Raw genomic sequence first — 20,789 nt, forward strand, 5'->3', positions numbered from 1 at the left:
GCGACGAAGACGCTTACGTTGAGTGATTTACACGGACGCTATTTCGATTAAACCTCCAAAATGCAATTTGAAGAATGGGAAATCATAGCACGGATAATCTGCAGCCCGGATAATCGGGGTTCTACTGTATTGGGTTGTTTTTAAAACTGAAATTTAAAAAAATATTGTAGTGGGTGACCAAGTGCAATTTCAAGTGGACTCTACGAACCGGGCGGCTGGAATTGTGGCGGTACGCAAGAAGCTACGCGCAACCGTAGATGCGATCAAGGGCCATTTCGGATTTTTGGCATACGAAGTTGAGGAGGGTAAAAAATTGTTTTTCCATATGACGGAGGTGAAGGATAACGTTCAGTTGAACGTCGGGGATACGGTAGAGTTTGTGCTAGTTACCAATCATCGGAGTGGAAAATCTAGCGCCTGTAATGTTATTAAAGTTAGGTAAGTCGAGATAATATATTTGAAATTTGATAAATTATTTAAAATTAAGCAGCAATTTTTCGTTTGTTATTATTTATTTATTACGGTCCCTTTTATCTGGAAATTATGTTTTTCTTGTATAGTGTCCAGAATTACATATGAATACCTCACTTTTCTAATGTACTTCAAGATTACTAAAACTGAGAAAAGGATATAACTTTGAGCCTTTGGCTTTTCTAGTCAATTTAAACATAATTATTTAAAAGATGGTTAAAACCATATTTCTTCTAATTTAAAATACTGAGATCTGTCTGTTGTTTTTGTCCAGTTTGTGAAAAATTTTATTGTTATCATAACACAAAATGTTACAGAAAATGTACAGGTCTTTCTTTCCTCATATATTTACCCCCCTTTACAGAGGTTAGCTGAAAGTAAAAAAAAATTATATAACACTTTTGGGCATTTACTTAAAATTTTTTAATCCGATATTATTTTTTTTTTCTGTTAGAAATATCAAATTTTGACAGAGGGTCAGTTTTTTCTTTAGGAATGCCCTGTATATGACTTCATAGTTAAAAAGAGCGGAATTTTCTGATATCAGATATATCTGGTTTAACTACTCTTAATTAAAGCGTTTATCAGCGCCCTTATCAGCCCTATATCAGCCAGTAGTTTCTTTACAGAGGAAGCAAACTGTTTTTGTTTAGAAAACTCATATACATTAGCAATATCATATTTAATAGTGGTAATTGCTTGAGAACTCTCAGAGTTGAAATGAAAATTTATTTGTAATATATTTGTGTTTCATTGCGATAATACTACTATTTAGAAGATAAGAACATCATTGAGAAGTTTGATACATAGAATAAAAGCAAAAGAGCACCAACTTTTTAATCTTGGGGCACTCTTGACCTATTTTTTTAATAAAGTTAAACTTTTTCCACTGTAGGATGCAGTCTGATATATATCCTTCAGATAATTCTCTCACAAAAGACATTATTTTTATTAAAACATCATGACTTATCAAAGAGCATTAAAGGCTTTACTGTAATAAAAATAATATCATTGTAATTGTAATTGAATTTTCATAACTTTCTCTAAAATCTTTCATAGAGTTGGAAGTATACTTACCGAAAGTGTTAATTTTATCCAAACCCGTAGCCGTTGATTTAATATAACTTATAATCCTCAAAGCCTAATCCTTTGACATTTCTAAAAATCTAAAACTGTTGTCTTGATAAAATAACCCAGCAAAGATTCGCACGTGTTCAAAATACGTACTGTGGATTTATGTGTATTTTTGGAGTATGTAATCAAGTGTCTATATATAGGGTGTATTTTTAATATTTCGAGTTTCTGAGCATCTATAATGTTTTTCTTGTAATAACAAATATTTTTGAATTCTTTATTTCTTTTAGAGCATATCTGGTCTCTTGGTCGTTTTTCGCTCAATGCACGATTCTCGGATTAAAGAAAACTATAATTTTTTATATAATTTTTAATATCATTATTTTATTGCATTTTTTACGGAACTGGAGAATAAAAAATTTTCGCTTCTCCATTCTTTTCGCAAAATAATATAGTTTTTGAGTGATAAAATAAAATACGGCCACTTTTATTAATTACTTATTCGAGATATACTTAACGAGATTAGAAAAGTTGTTCAAAATGGCTGGACATCAATGCAAGCATCTAGTCTACGTCGCATTGATTAGCGTACACGTTTGAAAATTCCTGAGATCTGTCAAATTATTTCATAAGACGCTATAATGCAATTGCTCCACATTTTCAATTGGAGTTTTATAAACCAAATGATTAATGTGGTCCTACAAAAAAAAATCAAGCGGATTTAGGTCGGGACAAAGGTTGTGTTCCTCCCCGACCCTTCTAATAATTTTAATATGTATTAAATCATTTTCAAGAAATTCACGATATATGTACTTCTCCAGTCAACCTTCCCGGTAAAAAAATGTACCAATCAGAAAGTTTTCAATAATTCCGACCCAAGTATTAAGCGAAAACTAGTGTTGATAACGGCTTACCGACACGGTGTATGGGTTCTTATCATTACATATGAGTACACTAAATGCAAAACTCGACATTTGCAATAGAAGCAATTTTTCAAAAAAAAATTATTTTTAGTGTTATGTAGTTAGAAAAATGTTTGGTAGATGAGTCTATCTAAATTCTTTTGATTTGTGTTTACTTTTTAAATCATTACTTATTTATAAATAAGAAAAAAGGAAATAATGTTTGAAAATACACAGTTTTGCATTTATTTTTTGCAAATACCAAGCATTGAAAGTAAAGAATAATAATACCAAAAACTATGTTTTGTGAAAAAGTTTATTAAAGAAAACAACACAAATTCTAAATAATTTTTAAGAACAAAATTTATTTCTCTAAATTCCTATTTTTTAGAAAAATGCAAAAAAGTACCAAAAGTCCTTAAACAGGTTAGATCCTAAGTCCTTCATATTCTTCAATGACCACATTATTATCATTTTCTTCATTTTGTTGGTCTTCTTCAGCTCCTCTCTGTTGGTAATTATGAACTGCGTTCTGAAGATCCTTGTAAAATTCCAATTCTGGATTGCTAGCCCAGTCCAATCCAAAATGATTCTTTAGTAAATTAAAAATAGAGGACTTATCTCCTTTTAAGCAATGCACTCCAGTAGGAATTTTTTCAGGCTTTAAACGAGAAAGGGTTTTTCCTCTCTTTATAACTGACTTAAACACACCCAAATCAGATTTATAGAGCACTTCTCCTCTTAATAGAGTGCTATTACCTTCTCGTGTAAATACGAAGCGTTTACTTTCATTAAATTTAAAGTGCCATTGGGCAGGCGTTTTTATTACTTGGTACGCTGCGTTTTTCCAATCAAGAATTGTCCAGTCTTGACTTAGCCTAAGAACCCTTGAATGATTTTGAATAATCTGCTCATATTCGTGGCGATTGATTATCACACTTTTTTTTTTTAATTTCGCGTTCGATCAACCCAAAAACCCTATCTGGGGGAATGAATGAACGCCCAACTATTGGAAATGTAAACTCGATAGTTTCAATGGTTTTTGGTGCCTCATAACAGATCCAGTATGCTAGCATCGCAATAGCATTGGAATTTTTACAATATTCAGTTTCTAGCCAGACAAAGGATAACACTGTATTTTGAGAAAGTTTTGTTGAAGAGCTGCCACAAACCACAGTAAAATTATAAAAGTTTATTTGTTGAGAAAAGTATGCACTTTAATCTGGCAATTTAGGCAAAGCCAAATTTTATTGGCAATCAAAAGAAAAAAGCTGTACATCTTCTCTGTCTGATTTTAAACACTTATAAAATGCTTTGCTTTTCAACTTATGGACACGTTGTTCGCAAATTATCTGAGCTTTGTCATTAGTCTTCACTTTCAACTTCTCTTCAAACTGAATACAAGTGGAACACAAATCAGTCATGAGGGTACCAAAGCTTAGATTATAATTTTTATTCACATATCTTCTAAAAAAACACAATTTTATGGCCAAATTAGGATTTTGTTCACAAAACATTTTGTATAATTTTCGAAATTTAATTCACAGGGCAAAAACACATGAGTAGTTCGATTTCTTTGATAATGACTTATTTTGCATTCCAAATTTTCAATGAATTGCTTAATTAAATCCTTAACACAGTCATTTTTGTTTTTAACCCTATCACCACCACGTCGCTCTTTTGGCAACTCATTAAAAAGCAAATAATTTCTTACATTTCTTTCCAACTATCTCCACTAAAACGGGTTATTCCGGGAAAAGCTTTTTTACAAACTCTAAATTTTTCCTTAGTTATTATTGGAACAAAATATTTTATGGAAAGTCCATGATGATTTCTTAATGATTTTCTGGGTTTTGAACCCTCACAAAATTGTAGCACAAAAATGTCTTGTTTTACCTTGTCAACATTTGAATATAACGCCATGTGGAAGCTTTGAATGTCTCTCATGCTTAGTTTCCGACACAAAAACACTGGTTTTTTGTTGTGAGCACATTTCGGGTATTGAGGCAAATCATGTGGCTTATGTCTGAAATTAAAAAAAAAAAACTATAATAATTTGTAAAATTTTATTTTTCCTGGATACTTATTGTTATGCAGGTTTAAACAATATTATTATAAACATTGCATTTACCTTTCAATTTGCATCTTCCTTCTTTTCCAGTTCTCCTTATTTATTTCGCGTTTTCTCCCTTTTCCTTTTTCACATGGTTGTACTGTATCCATTCCTACAGACCCTTTTTTCGAAACTAATATTAACAAATTAAAATTTTAACGGCTTAAAACTGCGAGACGATGTTTATACTATCAAGTACAGTAACAAACTAAAAATAAAAATAATGAAATTATAACACATGGTATGCGGCCGTTACAAGTGTTTCTAGCGCTCTTATTGGTTGATTGAAATTACCCAGTTTTGCATCTGAAAGGCGATTGCAAATACACAGTTTTGCATTTATCCTCTATAAGTAAACGTCTTTTTTATACGTAAATAGGCACTTTTGCAGCTAATATTGTAGTATATCTTTTAGATATCAGTGTAGTCTGTCAAAATGTAAAATAAAATCACTTTCGCGTTTTTTGTCAAATACCGAGTTTTGCATTTAGTATACTCATATGTGATTGTTATGAAAATTCATGATTGCGTCCCTGGAGAAGTTAACCTTATCAGTGAAGATTACTTTTCTCAGAAACGGTGCATCTTGCTGCGTTTTATGCGTTCTTGCATCCAACGGCACAAAACTACTTTTTTCGGAAAATCGTTCGGCAAGAGTGCCTGCACACGCTAAGTATGATAGGGATATAAAATAGTCCTTTTAAGGATATTCCAACCTGTAAAATAGCTTATATGTAACTTCTGAGCAATCTTTCTAGTGCTTTCCTCGATTTAATTGAACATCTATTCTTCCAATTGAGGAATGATTGTTTGGGACTGTCCATTTTCCGCGGTAAATTTTTTAAAGCTGCCTGTTTCTCTTAGACCTTTATGCAAACCCGTAAACATGGAATGATGGGGAATAACGCGATTGGGATTACGTTCAGCATAAATACGAATTTTTGAATTCCCTACAAAATGCTTTATAAAAATATGTTTGTCAGGTAAGAATGTTGTTTGTTTACTGTACAGTTTTTCTTGTTTTTCAAAGTCGAAATAAAAAAAAAGGATCATAAAAACAACTGCAACAAAAATTAGAGCAACTTCAAAACAAACTGGTTTTAGTTTTATTTGAGAAACTAGGCAGCTGTGAGGTTTTTATTTAAAATATGCCGCGTGGTGTGCATTATTCGCTGGACCTAAAACAAGAAATTATTGATGTCTATTTATCTGGGAAAAAGCAAATATGGAGATCAACTGATTTGGAGTTTGAAAAGACGTATTAAAAAACTATTTAATATTACCGAATCTAAGGTACGGTTACGACCTTTAAGCCTGCTGGTCGACCAAGAAAAACCACGAAAAACTGGGATACGCGCAATAAACGACTTAGTATAAATGATCTGGGAATGGCTTCGACTCAGATTTTAGCAGTTGGTGACGTAAACGTGTCTTCAGATTCGTTTAGTGGATTTCGGATTACCAGCGAGAAAACCAACCAAAAAACCCTTATCTAAAAAATATGGACACAAGAATGTTATTTACTAGGTTTCATTAAAAATAGATCACCCACGATCTATTAAGATTTTTTGATTGATCATGATTTATTAAGAATTTTATTTTATCTTGAGTTTATCAAGCTTTGGTAAATAAATAAATAAATTAAAAAAAAACATAAGTTTAACAATAAAAACATTTATCTTAAAATAAAATTATATTAAGTGCACAAATTGTCCCTGTGTACCAAGACACATCTTACGAATATTGAGCAGCGCGCGATTTTTTTTATCTACTTAGTCTGTTAAACTCCCTAATAATAGTTAACCGCATCTTCTCAATAGTTTGAAATTTTCCCCTAGCATAAACTCGACTCTTTAATGTTCCACATGAAAATGTATCTAAAATATTGAAATCAGCCGCAAAACTCTTTAACTCGATAGACATAGCAATAGACAGGAAAAAATATAGAAAGAAAATTTCTTTCTATGCGCGCTTAGTATTCGCTAACCTTTTCTCTATCTCATTTGGCTCCGTTCGGCTTTAGACATTCTTATCTACACACATTAGCCCATTTTTATGGCTAATGGGATTTTTCACAGCCAACAATGTCAATTACGGAAATGTGAATCTGCTTTGTTATTGTTTCTGTTTTTATCTGATGTCCACGTTTTACGAAGGGAAAAATTTCTTATAGTTTAATTATTAGGTTTTGAAGTAGATTTTAAAATTTAAATATGTTTACTATTAATTTTAAATTTGATATAATATTATTAGTAATTTCTTAGAAATGTAAGGGGAAGAACAAACCATTAGCCATAAATAACCATATAGCATAATAAAGCCCATTTTATTCCCTTCAGTGAAATCACTGGGAATTTCTCAATTTCGGGGTTTGCATAAATGCAGATAAATTATATGACCTTATAAACTTAATGATCGTTTTAAACCTGAATTTTATTTTAGTATCTGATGATGGCTGTTTACACAGCCGAAATGCATAATACATTTACCTAAGTGACCTACATGCATTTTTCTTGGAGATAAAGGCTTTCCTTATTTGTAATCTTTATACACTCGCCGGCACAAAATTCCGCCACCCTGAAATATTGGCCAAGTTTGATGTTTTATAAATTTTTTATTTTTTATCAGATTCTCACGATTTTGCCATCAGTTTTTAGATATATTTTTTGTGATTTTTTAAAATCATTGTGTAAAGTAGCATTTTTCGATTAGGCTATATTATACAGGAGTAAAACAAACTGTTGTTTTTTCTCGTAATTTCAAAAGACCCTGTAGGAAAATTAAGGTGGATAATTCGGTTTACATACTATTCCTTGTAATCTTTGATATATTCTAAATTTCGAATTCATTTCGATTTTTGATTCATTCTATTATCTCATTTCTGCTGCGAGCTGCAATTTTTTTAATAAAACGCTGATTTGAGGCGTATTTTTATTAGGAGAAACAAACACTAGGTATATCATAAAGTTAATTAAAAAAAAAAAAATTTAATAGCGTGTATTTCCTCCTCTCGCAGCAATAACAGCTTGCAGTCTTCGCGGCATCGAATGAATAAGGTTGCTTATTCTTTCGTGAGGAATAGCCTCATATTCGATCAGCGCTAGTCGTAAGTCTTGCAAGGTTTGTGGTTGTACAGGACGACGACGAACGGCCCTTTTAAGTTGATCCCAAAGATGTTCTATTGGGTTGAGATTCGGGCTACATGCGGGCCATTCCAATCTTGGGAGTCCAACTTCATCCAGATATTCGCTCACTACATGTGCAACGTGAGGTCTAGCATTATCATGCATTAATGTAAATTGGTTCCAATGAATGGAGCAAATGGGACAGCAACTTCTTGAAGGATTTCCTCAATGTAACGGTGGGCGGTTAGAGCTCCATTTTCAATAAATACAAGATTGGTGCGGTTGGTTTGCCCACTGTTCTAGAGTCCACTCAAAATGCGATCTTGCAAACCTCAGTCGGTGTTGTCGATGCCGAGGAAGTAAGTGTGGACATCTTGCTGGCCTTCGTGAATAAAGTCCAGCTTCTGCTAATCTTCTATGTATCGTTCTTTCACTTACACTTACTCCATGAAGTATTCGCAAGTCATTTTTTAGACACACAGCAGTAGATCTTCGATCTCTTAAAAAACTAATGGTGACAAAGTGATTATCAGCTGCAGTGGCCATTCTCCTTCTGCCAGAGCCTTGTCGTCTAGTAAAAATTCCCGTCTGTAAATACCTATTCCAGGCATCTCGAACTGTAGACCGCGGAAATCTCGGGTACATAACTTTTTACATAACTACGTTACATAACTACGAGTACGGGCGACATAACTTTTGCTACGGCCATCCTCTATTAACGCAACAATTCTACCCACGTATGCTGGAGTTAATACCATATTGACACACAACGAATTATAATAGTGACACTGTCAAACTTTATGTCACATTAATTGCGTCCTTAGCCAACGTCGATAATTTTTAACCGAAAACTTGACATTAATTGACAGTATGTAAACAGAATTATCCACCTTAATTTTCCTACAGGGTTTTTTGAAATTACGAGAAAAAAAAACAATTTGTCTTACTCCTGTATAATATAGCCTAATCGAAAAATGCTACTTTACAAAATGATTTAAAAAAATCACAACAAAGGCATCTAAAAACTGATGGCAAAATCGTGAGAATCTAATAAAAAATTTATAAACTATCAAACTTGGCCAATATTTCAGGGTGGCGGAATTTTGTGCCGGCGAATATATACACACAACTCCTTTCTCCTACAAAATATGGACTTCTATTCAACTATATAATATTGTCTTGTCAGTTTATCACAGCCTACTGCGGCAAATTTAATTTTTTTTTTTGAAATCGGGTTTTTACAAAAAGTAAATATTACTTGTGATACATCGTTAAAAAGGTAATTCTGCAGATTTTAAAAATGTAAAAATTCAATATGGCGCCTATAAGAAAAAACAAAGTTGATGATGGTAAAAATCTAAAAACACCATCATGTAGGACGAAAAAAGTGGCAATGCAAAAGTGAAAATTATTTTAAAATCGGATAAGAAATAAGCTCAGAAAAAATAAAATCGATTTTTCAATATCTTCGGAACCATTGGGAATTTTTAATTTTTTCAAATGCCAATTGCTAAGCTCAAAAATTCTTAAAATCTCGTATATCTTGTAGATTCCGAGATTCCCATGTTTAGGGTTAAATTTGAAACATCCTGCATATAATATAAATCAAAGACCAAAATATTTGTTAGAGTCCAAGAAATTCATGATAGAAGAAGACCAAAACTCTGACATTACCATATCTTATTTTATATTTTCATATTTCCTCACCCAGTTATACCACTTATAATACTGTTAACATATTATAATCGACTTGACCTGATTTTTCAAGTTTAATGGTTTACTTATATTTATTTATTCAATGTCAGGATCATCTGGAAGTATTTTTCGTGTATAGTTTGCACACTTACAGAAGAATTTTTTTTTACTTTTTAGTGATGTACAAGCAAGACCGGAAAGACTCATGAGCAGACTACGAACAATATCACTGGACGACACAGGACCAAAACTACTGGTAGTTCGGCAACCGAAGGGCCCAGATGGTACCAAGGGATTCAACGAGGACCGCAGAACCATACGGGTACCGGGTACAGTCATTGAATAATATTTCTCATTCGCCAAACGAACAAAAAAAATCTGAAAAAAGAATTGTTTTTTTTTTGTCTTGACTTATTGTGGTGTCTTACAGCAAAAAAAAAAACACGTTTTTAATTCCTGAGTATATTACTCGAGTTTATTGTCTGAATTGTAGAAAAAAAAAGCAAAAACATAGAAATTGTTGATGCCGAGGAACTGAATTTTATCCGAAACTAATCTAAAGTGAATAAAATCGCTTATTTTTTATCGTTTGGTTTATTTTTTGCGGAGCTATTGAGGGGCATTCGAGTGTTAAAAATCACGTTATATTAAAGCTGCCTTAAATGAATTTAATTATGTGAACCCTTTTAGTTATTTAGATCGAGGTCGAGAAAAACAGATAATCCAATCGACAAATATAATAAAATAATAAATGAATACAATGAATTTATTATTAGAAAAAAAATACAGAATTAAGTTAAAAGTATACTAAAAAAAAAACAAAAAAAATATAAACTAGAAAGACTGCAAGTAAAACTGTACAATGTAAGAGTAGTCATTATAATTTTTTTTTCTGTGTAATTTTGGGAACTATTTAGATTTATATTAATTATAGTAGTGTTGCAGTCAATGTGCAGTACCCGCAACAACTTTTGTGGCAAAACGTTAATCAATCGAATCCCCGTATGTTAACCTCTTTTTTTTCACATCTATTAAAATTTGCCTTAACTTAATTTATTTAGAAAACGGTTGGGTTAATATACGGGGGGTCTATTATATAATCCTATAATTTTTAGTAGGTTAGGCGTAAGCAAACTTTGATTTTTATAACGCAATAAGTTTTCTTTTTGTTTGTGTTTTTTTTAAGAGTTTTATGCCAAAGCTTAAAGATCTTGCTATACAGGGTGGCTATGGCTGCTTAGAAACCCTGCATAGCTACCTAATTATCCTTTGCTTTTAAATATATTCTATGAAACTTAATCTAAGGTACAGAATAAAATTTAAAAAAAGTGTAGGTGATAAGGTCGTAGCCATAATAAAGACATAATTCTACTATACTATAGACGCGCAGCTTAGGTATTTAGACTACAGTTAGGTTTTTTTTTTAAAAGTAACCAAATTAATTGTAATCTTCCCCCAAGAAAGAAAAACTAAACATAAGATACTTCTCATAACCTGTATATTGCGTTCACGTGACCATGCCGTATAAAACTGTTACGATGGCCACGTGACCTTTTTTTTTAGGCGTAGGTACATATCGATAATAACAAACTTATAATAACAATAATCGCTTTGTGCTTTTTATACAGACTGTCCCCACTTTTCCGGGACTGATTATTTTATTATAATAATATAGAAAGCAGTTGCCTTTTTACGTATAGGGAGTCTCAAAGAACATAATGTATCGCGTTAATAAAAACTATTTTAGGATGTTTGAGACGCCCTGTATAGCCAGTGTTTTACTGCGACTGGATTATACTTATGAAACTTCGTTTTACGAAGGAATTTTGTAAATCGGTGGTCGAAAGAGTTTATTTAGACAATATTTGGAATTGCTTGTGGGTAGTTTTGGATCTTTCGGTTTATGTCTTACTAGAATATGTTAAGAATTGCATTTTTTACTTTTGTTTTGGCTTTTTTCCAACATTCAAAAAACAAGTTGATATTATTGATTCATATAGTTTAACATCCTTAGTGTTACAGAGAAAGTGTAGCAGATTTAGAACCTCAAATAAAACTGATTTTGCTCCCGAAGAAATGCCGAAGTTTTGGCTGTTATTAAGGCCATCATCAAGGCTATTTTTGTTTAAAAAGGCAGCTTATATCCGAAGAATGAGAACATAAAATCTGGTTTGGTTCGGTTTTTCTTTTACGCCTTTAGTTTTCTGAAATCTAAATATCTGTCTGGAAAATATGAAAAACGCTTTTAACTGTCTTGAAAAATCAAAAATGCCTTAGTAAAGTCTAGTGCAACGATATATTAGAATGGTCACCCGTCAAAACAGCAGCAGTTTATTTCTCAAATGATGTAAATAGAAGTTGGAAAGAATGGTTAGTTTTGACGGGTGACCATTCTAATATATCGTTGCACTGGACTTTACATAACCCTTTCTATCCCGGGCCTTAATTTGCATGTTGGTCCCTCAAACCCAAAGGTTTTTCCATGCTTAGAGTCCCATTGCCTTATATATACGTCGCATATAAATAAACAAATAAATGACCAAACAACGTTTTTTTAATGAGCTTTTTTTAACAAACTTAAACGGTTTCTTTTCAAAAGTACTCAGAGAGCAAAAACAACTTAAAAAAATGTAACTAACTTAAAAAAAAATTTATGTAAATTAACATTAAAAGTTTTCTTTTGTGTGATACGCCTCAAAACATGGCACTACACAAAGGCCGACTCCACATCTTGCACACATGTATCTCGATTCGCTTCTTTTTTTCTGGTTTTTTCTGTGGCTACAGACACATCGCTTCACTTTCTTATCAGGAACTGAACTAGGAAAATGTCGCCCTTTGAGCCTTTGAGGATTCTTGGTTAAAGGGTTTATACTGTTTTTTTCATGTTTATGTCTGAAACAAGATGAAGAAATAAATGCACAATAAAAAAAAATATTACAAACTTACCTATCAAAAAGTGCCCCTATAATGGTAAGTTGATAATCTGCAAGAGGTAACCTTTCTGAAGATTAGGTCAAGTAGAGTGCATGTGCGTTAAGAAGAGACAGATCAACCATGTGGAAAAATAGCTTTTTATACCATTTTGTGGTCTTTCTTACACATTCCGTGGAGCTCAACATCATATCTGATCGATCTATTACACCCATATTTTCGTTGTAATTTATAACAACCGCTGGTTTTTGTATGGACTTTTTGGTCTTGAAATCTACTTTGTCTAACGTTACCATGCGATCTTCATGAAAAGTAGTCAGCATCAAAACATCACGCCTATCCTTTCATTTCAGGCAAAGCAGATTTTCGGCACACATCGAGATATATTCGCCTTTAGATAATTTTTGAGTTAAATTGGGCATCTCTTTACGATTAGCACGAACTGTCCCGCAGGAATTAGTCTTATGTTTATGCAGGTATGTACACAAAGTAGGGCTAGTGTACCAGTTGTCTGTATACAGGTTATGGCCTTTATTCTAATATGCTTCCATAAGATTTGCTACTACTGAGCCTGATATTCCAAGATCTTGGAACAGAGTTATATCTGTCGATTTTCCAGTATAGACAAGAACACCTAGTACATATCCTGTCTCGCAGTCACATAGAAAAAGTTTTATTCCAAAACGAGTGAAGTACTTTTGGAACTGTGTTGTAATTTTATTGAGCACTGTTCGCAGTTTGTGAAAAGAATCACCTTCTTTTTGCTCAGCATTATCTGAAAAGTGTGGCATGCCAACTTGGCATTGCCAAGGATTGCTTGGAAACGATTCCTTGACATTATTTCGGAAAATATTGGTGTATGAAGCAACTTATCAGTTGCCCAGTTTTCCTTTCTTTATTTTTTCCATGTCGTGAGGCTAAGAACGTAACACCCAAAACACACGTAAAATTCGTTGATATCAGTTTCGCGCCATTTATTATTTTTATTTGCATAAACCTCGAAAGCATATTTGTTGGTTTCAGAGACAATAATCTCAACTGAGTATATATCTGAGTCCATAAATAAAAGAAAATACGAAGTCGGGTCAATAAGTCCGTGACTTTTTGGATAAAAGACAAGTTTTTATATAAAAAGTTATTTTATTTTTCAACATAGTCTCCTTTGAGTTCTATACACTTAGTCCAACGTTTCTCCAATTGTTTTATCCCTTCGAAAAAATATGATTTGTCGAGGTCATCAAAATAGGCATTTGTTTGAGAGATTATTTTGTCGTTGGAGTCAAATCTCTTTCTGCCGAGCCATTTCTTTAAATTTGGGAATTTGCCATGGAAACTGCACATGTGTGGACCATTGCATTGTCCTGGTGGAAAAGAACTTTTTTTTGGCCAAATGTGGTCTTTTTTCTTTCAGTTCCTCATTGAATCTATCCAATAAGTTGGTATAATATTCTCCATTGATTGTTTTCCCCTTTTGAAGATAGTCAATGTGGATTATACCGCGTGCATCCCAAAAAACGGTCGCCATGACTTTATTGGCTGACAAACCCACCTTTGCCTTCTTGGGCGCCGATTCACCCCGAGAAATCCACTGTTTTGACTGCTGTTTGGTCTCCGGCGTATTGTGGTGGATCCACGTTTCGTCCGCACGCAAACGACGCAAAAATTCGTCCATATTGCGGTTGAATAACGCCAAACACTCCTGGGAAATTGTCACACGGTTGCGTTTGTGGTCGATTGTGAGCAAACGCGGCACCCATCTTGCGGAAAGCTTTCTCATACCCAAATGATCATTCAAAATTGAAACTACTGAACCATGTGAGATGCCTATGGCTTCCACAATCTCTCTCACTTTCAATCTCCGATCGGCTAAAACCATATCGTGAATTGTTTCGATTGTTTTGGATGTAGAGACCTCGACTGGGCGTCCAGAACGTTCGGCATCTTCCGTGCTTGTACGGCCACATCGAAATTCAGTAAACCACTTCTTTACCATGGAAATGGATGTTGCAGAGTCCCCATAATATTTATCAAGCTTAGCCTTGGTTTGAGTGATGGTTTTTTCCGTAAAAAATAATGCTTAATGAGCACATGAAATTCACTTTTTTCCATTTTCTTCTCAAAACGAGTGGTAGTCTGCTATCAACAGCTCTCAAACACAAAATAAATGACGCAGCTTGTTCAAATTTTGACAGGCGTCAACTGACAGTTCTCTGTTGACAGGAGCAGAGTTACCATTTCCATTAAAGGGCGGGAAATTTAAAAAGTCACGGGCTTATTGACCCGCCCTCGTAACTTAAAGCATGTGACTTATTTTCTTTGGAGTCCAAGTGTGCGCCGGTCTCTCTATCATCAAAATCATGCACTACGGGAATAAACGGAGTTTTATTCCATTTCAGAACCAAATTTTGTTTTAGGGCCAAATTATCTGGAATCGCTTCAGGTGACCTTATTATTTGTGTTTCTGTTTTCACCATCAACGGGATTTTCTTCGTCAGATAACTCATTATTGCTATTTTCGACTTCATCAAATATAACTTCATTTATCTCATCATCTTCATCCGAATCGGGATAATACTCACTGCCACTAGACACATATGGCTCTTCATCGGAGTCTAACATCTCCAACATATCGTCATATTCCTGTTTTAATAGCACACAAAAGTCTCCACACTTCATACCTTTTACGCTTAGAACCACGTGCTTTACTCATATTACGCGCGCGATTGCGACTGTTGTGCTCGAAATTATTTTTAAAACTCAATTCTCAACACGCGAAATCGTTCAACCGACCTGCAGCTTCACCTTCGAACTATGCATGTAACAGTATTGCCACCAGTGCTAAAATATAGCATATCTAAAATAAGTGAACAAATATATACGGCAGTGGGTCCGCATGACCTGTCTTAGGTGCCAACATTTTGCGGCTTTGGGAACAATAATCTAACATTTTCGGACATATTTCTACGGCATTGGGACACCAATGGGTCTAAAATTTTATAAGCAACGCATATTTTCGGCTTTGGTAAATTGAGACCATAACACCTTGAACGTATATATACGGCGGCTGGGACTACAGACCCACTTTTAAAAAAACATATATATGCGGCGTTGGGACAGAAAGGGTTAAAGAAATAATGCTTTCAATTGCGACATTCGGACTTGGAAGGAAATATTAATTTAATTGCGAAACCTTCTGAAAATTACTTTATTTGCCTTGAAAATGTCACAAACGACGAATAGAACTGGCTAAAATACTAAACATGTCTTAAATACTTAATGCTCCATCTACCTGTAAGAACTTAAAATTTGAACTCCTTATTTGGAAAAAGAGTGTTTTTATTCAAAAGCATCTTTTAAATAATTCTAATCCTCGCCAGCCTAGGAATTATTTTCTCTGTTTGATTAGTGACTTTTTGAAATTATGGAAGTCAAGCTTAAATATTGGGACTCCTACCTAATGTTAATAGTAAAGCTGACGTATTTTCCAAATAAGTCTTTATAATACTTAAGGTTGTTGTTTCTTTTTACTTTAATACATTGTTAATTGAATACTACTTTACTGACTAATAGTCATGCTTTTTAGTCATTGGATTCAAAATAACGGAGCTACTATAATTATGACTTCATTTGTACCGCCGTTATTTGTCAATTATTGTTATTTGTAATATTAGGAATTTTTAAAAAATGTAGGAATCCTTAAATGTAATTGAAATAATACACAATACCAAACTGAGATAGCACAGATGTTATACCTACTTGAAATGGCCCTTTGCGCGTTATTTGACCATGTTGCCTCTTCTTTTAGTGTCCTTATTTGCCTGAACTGGAAAAAAAAATATTCGGAATTTTCGTAAAAGCTTTAATAATTTCGACTTTTTTAAAAACTTAAGCTCTATTATGCACAGTGGGATAAAATCAGTGACAAACAAATCATTTTTTTACCTTTAACCAATTAATGCTAGAATTTCTTGGACTTTTTTTGACATAATATATGTTTAATATATATTTAACACATTGTCCTGACATGCGAGCTACATTCTTCATCTGCGCAACGTTTTCGATTTTTATTGAGGTGGAAATTACCAAAAAGTGTTGCATGCCATTGTATTGAAGGTCGCCAGGAACTCTATTTCGGTATAAAGAAGTTTTTTATATAGGCGGTCTTCCTGCCCTTTGAGGACGTACACCGAAAGTCTGGAGATAGGTTAGTAGAGACTAACACGCGTCTTACTTTTAATTGTGACATACGACCATTTCCAATTATGTTGCCAAGCATTTAAATTGAACCACCGTTATTTCTTTCCAATACAATATTCAGCAATATTTCGATCTATGCAGTCTATTCCTCCGATATTATTACACTTATAGAAATGAGTTACGGCGTACATTTGCAATTGGCTCTCTACCATAGCTTAGTTGATGCAACAGTAACTGTACTATTATCCACCCATTTAACGACAATATCTATTATAGATTCGTTTATGTATTCGTTCGACTGCCTCTTTTTTTCTTGGCCATACTTTTTTTGTTAGTCAGGGGACACGTTTCAGGAAGGCTGTCCTCTCCAATTATTCCTGTAGCTTCATATCCGTTGTCTTGAAGAAATTTCAACAAAGCAAAACCAGCAAATAAATTGTCAAAGCATAATTTATATAGTTAAAACCCGTTTGCATTTACCAGATCATCTAACATCGAAACTAATGGTGCAGCCGGTTTTCCAAATTCCTTTTTCTAGTTTTTAGATCTAAGACGATTGTTGCTTTGGTACATTGCAAAATCGACTGAGTACCCCGAAGGGTAATCAGACACCACATCTTGTACCCAAAATTGATTGGTTTACCTCGCATGAATTATTTACATCCACGTCCACCATAATATTTTACCATCCTCCAAAAGTACCAAGCAGTTATTTTTTACTTGTGTCAAAATGGAGAAATCGGTACAACTTCCAAAAACGATAACGACACATAGTATTAACTAACTCATTTCTCATGTTTAAACTTTCGTCCCAATAAAACCTTTTCCCTGGAAGCGCGATATAGCTAGTGATGGAGAATGTGAATATGAGAATCGCCAAAAAACGTGTAATGTTTTTCTTAGTCATTTTTGGATCCACATGATTTAAATTAAAGCATATTTTCGAGGTTTCGCTATAAAAAGGGCTATAAAGGATTCATCAAGAAACTTTTTAAATAAGTCGATTACACTTGTGTCTTTATGACTGGTAAATGAACTTTTAGAAAGAATACGCGGATAAAAATTTCCTTGAACCCATTTTAATTTCTGTCACAGGATAATGAGTATTTTTAGCTGGAACATCTCTAGTTATGGATGATTCTCCAAGCCTATTTCCATTAGATAATACTATCTCAGCTAGTAACTTTAAGTGAGATCCTGGTTGTCAAGAATACTACCAGTTTCTTTCTGTAACCATTACCCTAGGTGCTATTGAGTTGGATTGGGAAAGAATAAAATTATGATTTGAATAAATATATGTTGCCCAGTAGAGTTTCTTGACACAAGTCAATACTTTTCTGTAATCATTATCTATTTTCAGTTTAATTTTACAACTATAAGAGTAAGATTCTCGTTAGCAGTTACAAAAACTTTACAGAAACAGAACAGAATTAGCTCTGAAGATGACTTAGAAAAAGATCGAAAAGTCGATTTTACATTTGAAACAAAATCGTAATTTTGACGTAGCAAAGTTCCTAGGAGAAATCCAAAAAGCTTTTAATTCATAAAGACCAATATTTCTTTTGAAGAATTGTTTTTTGTGTTAGAAATACCATGTACAGTGCACGATCTCTAATTCACCATAAAAAATATATTTTGAAGTCTGGGCAACTAAACATATCATATAATATTTATATCATAATTTTAATAAGACCTTTGCACCATTTTGGTATAATATTTGATGCAGCGTAGGCTAAAATTCAAACATAATATAAAATTCTTGACAAAATTTGAAAAACTTTTTCCGTCCTACAGTTTACTGAAAACTTCAAACTAATTGTTAACACTTTACTTGGAAAAAGCATCTTTTTCAGTCAAAAACGTTTTTGATTGTCTAAATAGGTAAAGTGAATATTAGGAAACTAAGAATTTCCAGTTTTTCAAAAACTTATGATCTTTGATACACAGTGGGCCAGAATTTGTTTTTGAAGAAGCTTTTGAAAAGGCAGTTTAAATTTATAAAACTAAGGAAATACAACTCTCGTTAGCACTTGAGCAAGCTGCTTTTTCGAGCAGAAGTAGGCCTGAAGGTAGCCTAAACAAAGACTGAAACATAGACATTTTTTCTGGAACAAAATCGGTTTAATTTGTGGTCCTAAATTTGCTGCAATATCTCTCGAATTTTCATGTTACTATCAAACTATTTTAGTGTTTAAGACATTAGAATTTTTCGTCATTTTTCCACACCTGAAAAAAACCAAAATGTTGAATTATTTGGTCTTAGTTTGAGCTTTTACAGAGTGAGCCACAAGTCCCAATTCTTGGACAAATTAAAAAAAAAAATATTTTTGTTCTAGAAATAACCTAAAAAATGCATTTGACTGACTCTGTAATTACAAAAAAATGCAATAATTAATAAAATCAGAAAATTTTCCTAAATTACTTGGATTATTTTGGAGGTTTAGTCCAGGAATTTTCAGTTCTGGGTCAACTAAACATACGAACCATCATTCAAAAATAATTTTCATAAGGCTTTTGCATCATTTCACTATAATATTTAATGCATAGTGATCCAAAATGCCTAGACAAAACCTAAAAAGCATTGTTTTATGACTTTATACAGTTTGACCTTGATAAAACTTTTTCGCCCACCGTAACCACCCGAATCCCGGGTGTAAAAGCCCAATAAATAACATGAACCATACAGCAAATTTCCAGTAAAGTAGATTTCCACCGTGGCCTTGCTTTGTGTATTTTCGACCCACTGTGATAGTTTAGTCATTTTTTTATTTGGACCTAAGTCAACGGGACGAGGTTTTTACTTTAAATTCTTTTAGACCCATACCCGTTTTTATTTTATATATTGTGGCAAAATTGCTTGGTATGCATGATTTGTAAGGGAAACCCAGTTTTTTCCCAGATGTTTATTATGCGTATGAAGCAAAAATGATGATCGAATTAGAGGTACATGCATTCACTTTTGTCTTTTTTTTTGGTATTTTGAATGTTTATATTGGGAAATGTATTGTTGCATAATAATTAGATAAAATTGATAAAAATATTGTTCTTGCTGATGTGGGTACTGTGATGCTGATGATGTTTATGAATTTAAGTGACTTGGATTATCCTAATTGTATAATTGTTTTGATTTAATTGAGGCGAAAAGAAATAAAAGTGACATGATTATTATTTATTTTGCGTTTTATTTATAGAATTAGGAAACATTTGGGAATGTATAAGCAATTTGAAAGATAGTACTTCCAAGACAGGAAAAATTTCAAAATGACCCGGAGTGTGAAAAGACTAGAGAATTAAATACGTTTACAATTGCCTGAAAATTTATAAAAATAACGTCCATTCCCTGGAATTAATAATGCGAAGTAGGGGTAAGAACTCTATTTTGGACGTCCTCTGTTGGTCGGTAGATATAGCTTATACAGATTAGTGATGGGCTGAATCGAATATTACGGAATCGAGTACAACTTAAAATCGTTGATTGAATATTTGGGAAGATACGCACTCTTATGGGCTAAAGCGTGACCGCAAATATGCGTGAAAAATAGATGGCGATTCTCTCCAGTATGCGCGAAAATAATTTCGTCCGTCGCTTCTCATTAGTAATCGGCCGATCATCCCTGAGTCGTGTGGGAGAGTTTTTGCACAGGTTCGTGTTTGCCGTATTGCAATTTGGTAGTTGTAAAAAAATTTTCTTGGATATCGTAATCACAAATAGATAGATATATGTAAATGTGTTTAGTTTGTGAGACGATGGCTCCTTTAGGCAAAATTAATCAGTGTGCGTATATTAATTAAGACTTTGATTTATAACAACCTGAAATGGGAATCTCAAAATCTTATTAGAAAATCTTTAAAAAAATCTAATTATAAACCTCACAGAAAATTATCTATTTTATCTACAAAAATCAATCCGAACTCTTAAAGATATTGTCTCTTTATGTCTATGAGAGCCATTTTCTCTTTTTCTTTTTTTTACTTTAAGAAAATTTTAAATCAATATATTATGTTTATGATCTTTAGTGTTTTAAGTATTTTCAATAATTGTTTTCATGATGAAATTCATTCATGAAAAAGATAAAAATAAAGCCTAAAAAGCCTTTAAAGTTATTGAGAAACTGGTTATAGTACGAATGGTAGCTTTCCTAATTAAAAAAATAACATATTAAATGAATGTCGAGTAATGTTTTCATTCCTGGAGAGATTATATTTGAGCTTGAAGAAGGTCACTTTGCTGCAGCGGTATTCTGCGACTTCTCTAAAGACTTTGACTGTGTCAACCAT

At 33.2% G+C, this 20,789-nt stretch overlaps 1 protein-coding gene across 2 annotated transcripts in view; it reads left to right on the forward strand.

Annotated features, from left to right (window-relative positions):
- The window catches only part of LOC126745594 (cold shock domain-containing protein E1), an 80,722-nt gene extending 61,039 nt beyond the window's left edge, over positions 1–19,683 (forward strand). For both annotated transcript variants that reach the window (XM_050453514.1, XM_050453525.1), the window contains exons 13-14: positions 171–438; positions 9,558–19,683. In XM_050453514.1, the coding sequence (XP_050309471.1) occupies positions 171–438; positions 9,558–9,726 (437 nt within the window). In that variant the 3' untranslated portion in view covers positions 9,727–19,683. The remainder of the gene's footprint in view (positions 1–170; positions 439–9,557) is intronic.
- The last annotated feature ends 1,106 nt before the right edge of the window (positions 19,684–20,789 follow it).

The sequence above is a fragment of the Anthonomus grandis genome, chromosome 1 (genome assembly GCF_022605725.1).
Source record: "Anthonomus grandis grandis chromosome 1, icAntGran1.3, whole genome shotgun sequence".
NCBI lineage: Eukaryota > Metazoa > Arthropoda > Insecta > Coleoptera > Curculionidae > Anthonomus > Anthonomus grandis.